The following is a 12,733-nucleotide window of genomic DNA, read 5'->3' as shown; positions in this document are numbered from 1 at the left end:
GCGGGTTCCCCGATGGACCTCCGGTCATGCTTCGCCATTGACGTTTAGCCTGATTGAATCTGTTTCTTGTCATCTTTGTATTTGTTTACAGAAAGATTTGAATCTACCAAGTAGCTGACCGTAGGTCTATCCAGCTTGCTGGCTTATAAGTGTAACTTCTTCGAAGATCAGGGAACCTGCTTCTCAGATGACCGGAGGTCTATATTTAATGATTCTAAAACTTTATTATTAGATTCAAAGTCAAACTCGGATTTTAATAATTCCTGTTCGTAATATTTACCTTCCATTATCTCACCATTAATATCTTCTATTTTATATGTTGGTGGTTGTGTTTTTAGAACTTCATTAACTTTAAACAATTCTCTATTCCAATTAGAAGTGTATCCTTAGAGAAGATATTACGTTTATCAGCATTTCTATCATAATCACCAACTTTAAGTTTAGGTTTAATATTCTTAAAACTAAAAGTGTATTTAACTTTATCAGGATTATTAGAAGCGTCAACTGGTGTCATATTAATTGTTGAGTGAATGTTATTGTTATATGTTACAACAGCATCATTTAATATATTTACCCAATTACCATCGCCATTGATGAACATAGGTTTATTTATTATGTGTAATAATGTTCTATTAAATCTCTCTATGAATACAGCCTTTAAATCACTATAAGTAGAATATAGTTTTGTTTCATATTCTTTAAGTAAAGATTTAAATGTTTTATTGTAAAACTCACTACCTCTATCTACCCATAACTTTTCTGGTTTTCTACTTTCAGAGCCACCCTGTGGACTTTCACCTAATACTATTTTAAAACCATTAGTTATAGATAAACCAGATTTATTCTTCAATGGAATAGCCCATGCATATTTTGTGAATATATCTATAACAGTTAATATAAACTTATAATTATTATTGTATTTACTAAGAAATGGCTCATCAATTAAATCAGCTGACCATGTTTCATCTTTATATAATGGTATTACTCTTTCTCTTCTAAACTTTGTTATTTGAGGGCTAAATACTACTTTAGCTAATAAGTGTTGTTGTTGTTTTTCCATCATTATTTATTTACCATAATTCAAAACTAAATTATCTAGTTGCTCTTGATTAATAATATTCATAGATAATAGTTGCTTAGATATATCTAGCATTTCATCATATAATCCATCATGACCAGCTTTTGTTTCTAGTATTAATAATTCTAATCTTTTTATTAAATTATTTGGATCTGCAAAGCAGGTTCCCTGATCCACGTAGTGGTGGCAACTTTGTTGATCTGGGTTGCTATTCAATCCCCTACCATATACATCATCTTTTATCCCTATTATACGTTTTATTGTTCTATATCTAGCGCTTTTCTTATCCCCTTTTCCTAAATCATATCTAAAGTCCTGTAAAAACCTTTTAATTTTGTTTTCATCTTCCTCAACATTATCATCATGTTATATTTGATTTAGTAAGAAAATCAGTAAAGCCTTCTGAAAACTCATATACGTTATCCCTAACTAAAAATACACTCTGCTCTAGAGTTATATCAACGCCATTCATTGTATATCTCCTACTAGGTAAATCTACGAGTTCTAATTTTAATTGAGGATTAGTTTGAGCCCCCATGTCATGAAGAAGTTTGGATGTCTTCGTATCAACAAAAACTGGTGCTATATCTTGAGTTGCCTTTATTGTCCCCATTAGCGTTTCATTAATCTTGGAAGTGTTTTCACCGATCTGGGAACCAGCTTCCTGGATCCGTGAAGCGGTTTCACCAATCTGGAAACCAGCTTGCTGGATCATCTTAGTTTATCTAACTCTTGATTTTGCCAATCTATTGCTCTCAATGTTTGTTCACTTAATGCTAGATTGTGTTCATTATGGGCTAGCCAAGTTTCACTGTTTGCATTTAGTGTTTTAGTTAAAGGATCAAATAACTCTTCTGTTTCACCATAATATTGCTGTTGTTTTAATTTATCTTCTAATCAATTTCTTCTTTTTTGTTTTTCTAGATTATTTAATTCTATAAGTATTTCTAGTTTAGTCATTTTTTATAATTATAATAAATCATTATATAGGGTAATGGCGGCAAGGATTAACTTTATCAACATTGGTGGTTAATTCTTTATTATTATCTATGAACGATTCTAATGATTCTTTACTTACATCTAACCCTAATTTTATTAATAGCTCTATTGGAGTAGTATTAATCAGGGAACCTGCTTCGCAGATCTTTTTTATTAAATCTCTTTTGAATAGATATAGATTCTCATCATGAGGATAACTTTTTATATTGTTTAAATAAAATCTTTTATCATCAAAAATATTTAAACTAATCTTACTTGTTTTTGTTGTTGTCATGTTATCACCAACTTTTTGTATTCTACATTCATCTACTGTTCTCTGTGTTTTACTCATTAATGCATCATAGTAATCTATGTGCCTAGCATTAGTATACTTCTTCATTCCTTTTTCTTTAGTGTTTTTAGGATAATTTTTGAAGCTATATGTTTTGGGGGACAATGCTATAAATTCCTCAATAACCCTACTCCCCAGCTCGTGCTTAAACTTGCTGGGGACTTTATTATTAGTTTTTATAGGTATGTCTAGATTACTTAAGTCCATATGCTCATCACTAACTTTACCTTCACTATAACTTAATACGAAACTGTCCGTATCCATATAGTGAAGTGTTAGATCTTTGAGGGATGGTTGTAGAATATTATAAATACATCAAACATATGTAATTTGCTAAGTTCGAGTATTGTTACTCCTACATATACAGGTGAGCTATATTCTATTTTTTTCTTTATATATTCTATTTGGCTATAATCTCTATATCTAGTCATATTCTTAAATGTTGGTTTACTTACACTTTTCATTATCTTTTGTTTATCATGCAAGAACTTGCTTTGAAAGAAGTGTAGAGGATTCATGCACATTCTTCCATATAATGAGTTATTCATTAATTTCCTTACATCCTTTTCTGCTTCAGTTTTAGCTGTTGCTCTTTTATTTGTATTGTTTTGTATATAATCTCTACATATATAATCTTGTTTAAATTTAATTAATCTATGTATTTTTGTTACTTTTACTCCCATCTTAACATAGAACTTTAACATCCTATGATGAACCATATATTCTGTTTTGTTGTTTTGGTCTAAGATTAATTTCTCTGATCTTGCCTTGCCTCCATCTCTTTCTCTGTAACCTAATTCATTATCATTTATCTTTCTCTTATTAGGCATTAGTGCTAACTGTTCTGTTCTCTCTTTACATTCATTAGTATAATCAATACCACAAACTATATAGTAGCCAAGATCACTATCATCTGGAGTATTCAATATTGTATCTAGAGTAGTAGTAGTAATAAACTCAAAATCCTTATAAGGTAATTTTTGCATCATTGCATAACCATATAGGTTGTTTGCGTCTATGTACCATATGGACCTTTGATCATGGGACTTTGTCCATGCTTCGCCATGCTGTGCCATTGGTGAAACCACTTCGTGGATCTGCGAAGCAGGTTCCCTGATGGACTTACCATCACTGTTATCCGCGAAGCGGCTTTGCCGATGGGACTTCGTCCATGTTTCTCTATTAACATATCTATCACCCATTATTCCACATATACCACCTCTCTTTGCTCCAACAAAATCATCTAGCAATTGTTTATCTTGCAATGTATCTAATGTAACACAACTTGACATTAACCAACAATCAAAACTATAACCCGGTAAACTAACGTAATGTAGTGGTTTGAGCTTGAATTCTTTCATGCTTAGTTTAACATATTCATTCATGCAATAGTCTAATATTTCCACATCGTTCTGTAAATACTCTATAGTTAGATCTTTTCCAGTTTTGTGACTGTTTTCATTATTAAAGTTATCTACTTCTTCTTGTGTTGGTAATTTATTATGTAGTGAGGATTTGAAGTCTTCTATTTTTAGATTACCTATATTTTCTTGGTAGGTAGCTTTGCTACCATTGGCAGCTGCGCTGTCATAATCATCTAAACCAAAGTATTCATATGGATATAAGGTTTTAGTTTTACATCCGTATATCTTTGCCATTTGATCTAGAGGCATAGCTAAGAAGTTATAACTATCTAAGAATTTGAGACAACCAATGCTAAACATCTTAGACTTACCAGCAGCTAGTGGTATGTTATCTACTTTTCTTTTATCATTATTCTGTTTAAAGAGTTCACTGTATAGTAGGTTGAAGTCATAGCCAGAGCCATTATGGAATATTACTGGAATGAAGTTTTGTTGTTTGTATCTTAGAATACATATTTTACATGCTGGTCCTCTATATTTACCAGTTTCATGACAATGATCTCTTACTTTATTAATACATGTTTTGCTGCAGATATGACAAGTGTTATTAGTTTCATGATATAATTTATCTTCTTCTGTGAATATCATTTGTTTGTTGCGCTTGAAGTTATTCCCAGTTTCTATTTCTAATAGATCTCGTAGCAAATCTTTTGATGCAGCCTAGACCAAAGTAGTGCTTGAAGTTACCTTGCCAGGTGTAACCCACAGCTATTGGAATATGTTCAGCTATTACATATTTAGGGGTCTCCGACCATCCGGGAACCGGTTTCACCGATGCTTCGCAATAACCATTAGTTGAGACTTCAACAATGCAACATTCTATATCAGCAGTTGTAATATTTCTTATATTCTGACGTTTGTGTTCATTTATAAAAGTAATATGTTTTTTCTTAGGACAAACAATCTCTGGTTTGAATGAGTTGTTGCATTCGTGTTTATCATATTTAATTTGTGAGTTAAACCAATAGGTACACCTATCACAATAATAATATTTTATGTTATTTTTATTTGGGCGAACTAACATATTTTCTATTATTTTTTATTATATTTTTTATTAGGGCACAGTGTTCTATTTGACCATTACTCCAAACTAGTATTCTTACATCTTTTCTATCTTTATTAAAATCATCCACTTGTTTAAACAATTCTATTTTGCCATTACCACAAGGTGTGTATATCCAAATATTAATATTGTATAATTTCTGTATTCTTATTATATCAGCAAAATCATCTTCATGTTGTTGTCCTTGTTCAATTAGTTTATCTACATATTTACTTTCTCGAGTTGCATGGTGTGGGGCGGGATGTAGCCAAGCAGTTACAGTTAGTTGTAAGCAATTGTATTTATAACTACGTATATTTAATATCGATTTAGAGTTTTTGAGATCAGCTGGTAAATCTATATAACTACCAATAGATGCTTTAGTTGGTTCAATGTTTAACTGAATACTTCTTATTCCAAGAAACTAAGAAACTCGAAATCATAACCATAACCTTCATATGTTTCCTTTTCGAAATCTAGCCACCGATTGAAGTCACCATATTCATATATTGCATTATTATTAATATAATCAGTATTGAAAACTATTTTAATAGTTTTAACTTCTTCTTTGGTTCTCTTTTTATAATCACATTCAATCGTGATCTTATATTTAAAACTCTTAACTTTTCTGAACTGGTAACAGTTTTTAATTTCTTCTAAAGAGTAATTAGTTGCTTCGTCTATATCTTCAATGTAATTCCCACCTTTATCAGTATTATAAAATTCTCTCATGTTCTGACTGGAGTTTATATCGAAGTCTTCTGTGTTTTCTAGATACTTACGATTATGACTATATGGGTGAGTAGTTACAGCTATTTTATTCCTAAATTCTTCATCACATTCTTTACATTCATACTTAATTTTAGATTAGATGTTGTTTTCGGGTTGGGGTACTCCTTTAGTTATAGTTTTAATAATATCTTTAGTTTTAATAATATAATCATCTTCATCCGAATTATACACCTTCTCCAAGATTTCTTCTTCTTCAGACTCAAACATTTTCTCCAATAGTTCCTTATGTTTGAGATCGTATGATTGATGTCTGCATAAACCCTTCTTTGTTTCAAAGGATAGATTACAGACATCGCAGAAGTTTATGACACTAGTATTAGTTGATTGAGACATGATGTATTTATTTAGGGAAATAATCAAAAAATAATTTTTCGAAAAATGAAAATGAAATGCGATAAGGGTGTAAATAAACCTGGGAAAGAATGTTGTAATAATTGTAAAGAATTAGAATATTCTTGTTATGTAAAAATATGGTTAAAGTGAAAGATTATATAGAACATTTGGGATATCATTATTCTGATCCTGATCAATATCTAGTATGTAGTATGTGTAATGTTTATAAACATATATCACTATATATAGATTTAGAAATAGGAAATGTAGACTATGTATTTATCTTCATAGATATAGATATGGTAATACTAAGAATCAATTCAGAGAGCATGTTTATAAGTATAATATTCAAGAAGACATAGAAAAACATTAATCACTGTGTTTCCACCGATCTCAGTGTTTTTGACTGTGCTCTTTTTGTTCGCTTTCTTTCATATTTAGCAACCACTAATAGTACAAGAAGTCGACAAGCTTGGTTTAACATCGCATTACACATCAGTGAAACTACTTAGCAGATCGAATGAAAAGTGCATGTCATGCTAAAATGGCCGCCACCATTGACAAAGAAAGCCAACACCAGCAGAATGAAATCAAACAAGTGAACAAATTTCGAATATATGATGCCCTTAAAAATTAGCTAGTAAGGTGAGTATTTACTAAAAATTTTATTTAATTTTTAATAAATTATACAGAGATTTCAATTTAATAGAAGGATTTAAATATTACTTTACTTTCAAACACGTGATTACTTGGGAAAGGATAACTAATTTTAAGTTAAAAATCGTGTCAGAATATTCTAGAAAAAAGAATGTTCTAGAATAATTCTCCATGAGGGGACCTTTATTCTCCACGGCACTTTTTGGCTATTCATCATGAGTTTCACTTCGCTACAAAAACTAGCGAAAAACTTTAAACAATTTTCATCATTTGACGAGACTTTAAAAACTGGAGCTTTATCATGCACTTCTTTATCTGAAGAAAATCTAAACGAGTTGACTAATTTAACAACTCAAATGATTACATTTTGTAAGGAGAACAAATGCATACCCGACAACACCGCCGAACTTGAAAGTGAGACTGGAAAACGAACTAAAACAGAACTCTTCCAGTTATTCCTCTCCAAGTTCAAGAAGGACCTACTAAGTTACGAGCATCAGGAAATACTTAACAAGTTTGAAGTGAATGTGCCGGAATATTTATCTTTCCTCAATAAATTCAGGAATTCATTCAATATAGTTGAATTTGAGTCTTATCTCACCACAGTCAATAACATGGAGGGAAAGCTGAATTGTTTATATCTACTGACAATTTCTGACAGAGAATACATATGGGGGAAAGTGAAACAAAATCATCAAGAAAACAATAAGGATATTCCCTGGAAAAAACTACTGAACGATAAAGGATATTCCTACTCTACTGTCGAGAGTTATATCAACTTCTCTCAAGCGTGTGAAAGCTATCCAAGGATCCTAGTCTCAACAGACTACTACTCAGAATGGAAAAAGTTCCTTACAATGTTATTGGCAGAAGTTCAGAAGGATAGCCAGCTACAATCTAGGTGCATGACAGAACTACTATTTTCATAAATGATAAACAAGTGATTGGTTACTGAGAAATATATTAATATTAATATTGATATTGATATCCCTACAAATGATACATTATTATTGATATCCTTAGTGTTAATACATTAATATATTCACCTGATTATTAAGATTTCAGTCAGCTTAATAATTAAAAGTGTTCAAGCATTCTGTAGTTGCACCCTCCCCCACAGTTGCCATTAAGAAAGGTCGAGCAATACTGCCGTAGCGTGGTAAAGGCGAGTCAACCTTTTAGCAAGACCTCTCAAGACTCGGCTCAAAAAAATGTACCCTGGTACATAGAATCACTCAGTTAAACATCATAGATCAATCGTCAACAAGGGTAAAGTCAAAATTTTTAAAGAAAATTGTTTCTTATTATCGATTTCTAAGCAATTTTGAGTTATTTTCAGTCCATCCGATTCTATTGAAAAAAAACTGTGAGATGATTAACCTGATTTATTTCAGTATAGTTTGGCATATTAGATATGAAATTAGGCTTAAAACTAGCTTTGAGAACTTTTGGATATTAGTGTATGAAATGCATAAATTATACTAGCTATGTACATTTTTGTACACAAAATTATGCGTGTAATATGTATTTATAGTGTTGAATATAGTAGTGGATAAAACAAGGGATTCAACAAACAGTAAAATTTGGCCCGATTCGACATGCGCGATTAGCGTTAGGAGAAAGGGACAAATTTTACTGGTGGTTGAATACCTCGTTTTATCCACTACTCGAAAGTTGAAAAACAATCAACACTGAAAAAGAACAGCTCAAGCCACCTTTTGAACAATTGATCTAGTTAACTCAAATCAACACTACATCTTTTGAACATTTATTTACATATTTTACATAAGGAACACAATTTAAATTCGATAAGGTTATCCAGTCAAACATGGTTGAAAAGTTATCGAATCAAGACGAGCTTACAATTCGCAAAAAAACTCACTGCAAAATCTACTATGAACTGATAATAACTGCAATTATATCAACGTTGCTCCAAAATTGCTTTAATTCAAATATAATGGCAGATATAAAGAGCATAAAAGTGCGTACGGAAATTGGACAGTTCCATCTTTTTATACGAACTAGTGATCTCCAGAGACACTAAGTTGTGTAATCTGATCTTGTAAGCTGGAGCAATATGTAGGTGTTCTGTGTTTGTGCTTAACAGCAGAAACCGCTTCATTCAAGGCCTTCGGATTTAGTCTCATAGATGACTGAAGAACTTTGAAGACTGCCTCTTGGATCTCGTGCTCTGGATCGTCTAAATGGACAAGCAATCCCTCGAAAAGACTCTCGCAATGCGCCTTGTACAACCCACTATCATAAGGATTAGGCAAGGCCTCAATCAATGCCAGCATTGTCTCTGTAACTTTCAGGCGAACCGAGTTTTCTCTGTCATCCAGTCGTTTTATCAGCTCGGGTATAATTTTATGAAGCTCATCGGGTCCAAGGCCCGAAGTTGATATCAGCTTTCCCAATGACTTGGTCGCAATAATTCTGGAAGTGGTATTATCTTCATCAAGCATCGAGGTCAGACAAGGTATCATTTCGTTAGCAATGCCGGTCAAGTCAGCTTTGGTTATAAAGTCACCCTCCAGAATCGCCCATAGAGCTGTAACGCAGGACGTCCTGGTTGCAGCATTGGTTCGGCCTGCTTTCCAGACCAAATTTGGAATTAAAACGTCTTTAACCAACGACAGTGCATGGGCACTCAACCCTCCTTGACTGTTAAGAGTTTTCCCAGCTGATAAAACCAATTTACAGAGTACTGTCAAAAATTTAAGACGTAATTCAGGATCTTTTTCTGGATCTAGATACAATTTGAACATTTGCATCACTTCTGGAACTGCTACGCCGACCGACGCTCCAGCGCTGAGAACCAAAGTTTCGAATATTAAAAATTCACAAGACGAACTGGACATGAGTTTGCTTTTATCGCCCAGTCTAACAAGTAGCGTCGACATACAGTCAGTATACAAGTTGGCAACATCAACTTGCAAGCTGCTTGCGATAGTTTGCAAGCACTGTTGTCCATTTTTGGCAGTTTGAGAATCAATCGCTAAAGCCATGGATGCCAAACTAACATCAAACAGCTGTTGTTTATACGGAAATATATCCGTAACTTGGTTCTTGCATATCTCTATGACACATGATTGTAAACTTTGCAAATACTTTGACTGCTGATAACATCTGCACACATCGTCTGAGGCAATGGCTGCAAAAACATCGCCTAAGTAGTGCTTCAATATATCAGGTTGAGAACCTTTCACAATATTGCCCAATATAAACAACCCAGCATTAGATTGAGCAGACTTTATAATAGGTAGAAGAATTTCACACCAACTTTCCGGGTTGACAAAGTAGCCAATCAACTCCGAGCTGCATTGAACATACTTTAGAACCTGTTTATCGTCGTCAAGTGAGCCTTTCTGAAGCGCAACAAAAACCTTGGCCAAGAATTGGGTTACCGAATCTTCAACGTTTAGTATGCACTGATACAACAACGATGCTGTCTTCACTCGAGTCTCGACACCCCAGTCAGCGATATCGTTTTGGATTCCATGAATAAACTTTCCAAAGTTTCTGTATATCAAAACCCGGCATCCAATACATGGTCTCTCCACACCCTCTGGATACCATGCCGGCATTTCGATCGAGAAGTCCAACTTATCCTTCAGATCCTGTTCATTTTCCTCTTCAAATTGGCTTCCAACTTTCCACCAAAAATCAATCGCTGCACTCGCAACTTCATTCTGCGGGTCATCGACAGCTGACAACAACAACGGTATCATCCGATGCCAGAACGAGTACCGATCCGGCAAGTTAAGCAGCCAATCGCCCATCACATTAGTCAGAGCCAATCTCACAGCTGGAATTGGGTCGAACACTCTTTGGGCAAAGTGGGATATTACGTCTTCAACACTTTTGTTATTCCCATATCTGATCACGTCTCCCAGGCAAGATATGACGGCTACTCGGACTTTGGAATGCTGATGACTAATTTGGGTCAAAAGCGGGTTGATCAAGTTCTCCGAATGCTGATGAAAGTACGCTGGAATAGTTTTAGCTAAAAGTGAAGCACATTTACAGCTCTCTTTCTTAACCTCGGCGAAAGCGTCTTTGATCGTTTGCTGCAATATTTTAATAAAATCATACAAGAATTGAACGACACCTTCTCTTGTCAAGTCAATTACAACCGACAACGTCTGAACCAATGTCAGTCGAATTTCTTCTGATTCTTCTGTTAACTCCTGCTGTCCTAGTCGATCTACGAACACTGGCATTGAAGCTGGCAGCAGAACTAGCGGATTTGGTACCATGACCAAAAAGTCTTTCATCACATCTAAGGCGATTTCTCTGCATTTTTCAGATTCATCTGATAAACAAGATAATACGTTACGGTGAACCTCGACGCTTATTGTCTGCAGTTCATCTTTTTCCAAAGGAGGTGACTTGGCAACTGTTTCCTTTCTGATTTGCTCTAAAGCTTTTCTGCGGACTACTTTGTTTTCGGAGCCCAGAGTGTTGATAGGACGAGCTAATGATTTGAGGACGTCGGCAGCGGAACTCATTGCACCTGAAAATTAAACTGATTGCAGTCCGAAGGGGTTGAAAATGACCCCAGAGCTACTTTCGTTTTGAGCTAGCGTCACTTTTTAAGAGCTTTTTGTTTGTAGAGAACCAATGTTGCGCTTCATAATCAAAATAGGGTATCATTAATTGGCCTTTTCCATTTTCCGCGCCTAGCCACTATGCAGATTTTTCAATTTTTTTCATTCAGGCACGACCCACAATGTCAACTAATTTTAAATTCAAACATCCGGAATCGAATTCCACAGTTCTCGATTTCTATTTCTTGAAAGCATGAACTAAAAAGAAGTATCGGTAATGTGGGTCAGCATAAGATGTTCCAGTCTCTCTTCATCCACTGCAAACTATGGAAAGAGAAAACCTTTAAAACGTCGATCGAATTGCTCTCAAACAACTGGCGAGCGGTTGAATACATCAGTAGCTAGCTGCGTTTTAGGGAGGCTAGCTTCAGCTTAATTAAACGGGCGTGGGTTACGGGTGTAACAATTTGCACGGGGTGGGGATTGGGTGTAAAGTTTCAACAACCAGCATCTAACTTTTAAGTTGTTAAGTTAAAATCAATACACACATGACTTCCATGTTGAAAAAAATAGAAAAAGAAATATTCAAGTCATAAAATGAGAAGTGCTCTCTGCCCCACGGCATCTACACACGGAAAAATCTACAGTTAGATTACAGAGAGCAGAATTGCACAGTCAATAAACCAAAAATTCTTGTACACGAAACAATTTTACAGAAAGAATTCAAGTCAAGAACAGACATGCTTTATTAAGATTAAAAAAAACTACGGTTGTAAAAAGTTCTTTCGAACGACATGCGAAGTTTTCCTTTCAGTTGTACTCTAAAAATGCAAACAAAAACAAATTAGAGCCATCAGATTATAGGAAAATGGAAGACGCTGTCCCCACTGGTCAACATGGGGAAATCATCAGATAAACTTGGTCCTCTATTTCATATGAAAGTAAAAGTGCAGAATTCAGTCTCTAAAATTGAGTACAAGAAATTTAACACCAGTAAGCATTGACTCTTGTAAATATAGGCCGGAAATATGGCTGGATTTTTCCTGTTTTTTTTTTCGCGGGTTCAAAACTGACTATAATACAACCCGATGTGCTATTTAACAGGAAAATCATTCAAACAATGGAGTTCCTCAAACCGAAAAACGGAAAAAAACTCCAGAGAACTCAAAAAATTAAAACAAATCGAAAAAAATCGAAAACCACAAAAACCTGGTCACATTAGGAAAAAGTACTGTAAAGTCAATAAATCATTAGCTACATTTTAAAAATTAAAGACACCAGACAACTCATTGCGTAGATAAGAAAGATGGAATTTATTTACCTTTCTGAGAATGAATCAAAAATGCGGACACGATATTCAGGATAAAACCAAAAATTAAATGCTTTTCGATAAAGTTATTTAGACAATTCAGAAAATTCATTACAGAAATTACAAATTTGTCTTTCAAATTCCAATGATTTTACAAAAAATACAAATTTGGACCAGTTTACAAATCTAACAAAGTCGACCAAAAAAAGTAGTGCCTA

The 12,733-nt window shown here is 34.0% G+C and overlaps 1 protein-coding gene across 1 annotated transcript; it reads right to left on the bottom strand.

The window, feature by feature from the left end:
* Nucleotides 1–8,408: 8,408 nt before the first annotated feature.
* Nucleotides 8,409–11,225, bottom strand: LOC142339059 (dynein axonemal assembly factor 5-like). Its single transcript, XM_075388718.1, has one exon. It carries the CDS (start codon nucleotides 11,165–11,167, stop codon nucleotides 8,678–8,680), a length of 2,490 nt encoding a protein of 829 aa, XP_075244833.1. The 5' UTR covers nucleotides 11,168–11,225; the 3' UTR covers nucleotides 8,409–8,677.
* Nucleotides 11,226–12,733: the final 1,508 nt, after the last annotated feature.

The sequence above is a fragment of the Convolutriloba macropyga genome, chromosome 5 (genome assembly GCF_964194025.1).
Source record: "Convolutriloba macropyga chromosome 5, txConMacr16.3, whole genome shotgun sequence".
Taxonomy (NCBI): domain Eukaryota; kingdom Metazoa; phylum Xenacoelomorpha; order Acoela; family Convolutidae; genus Convolutriloba; species Convolutriloba macropyga.
This window is presented reverse-complemented; position numbering and strand designations above follow the sequence as displayed.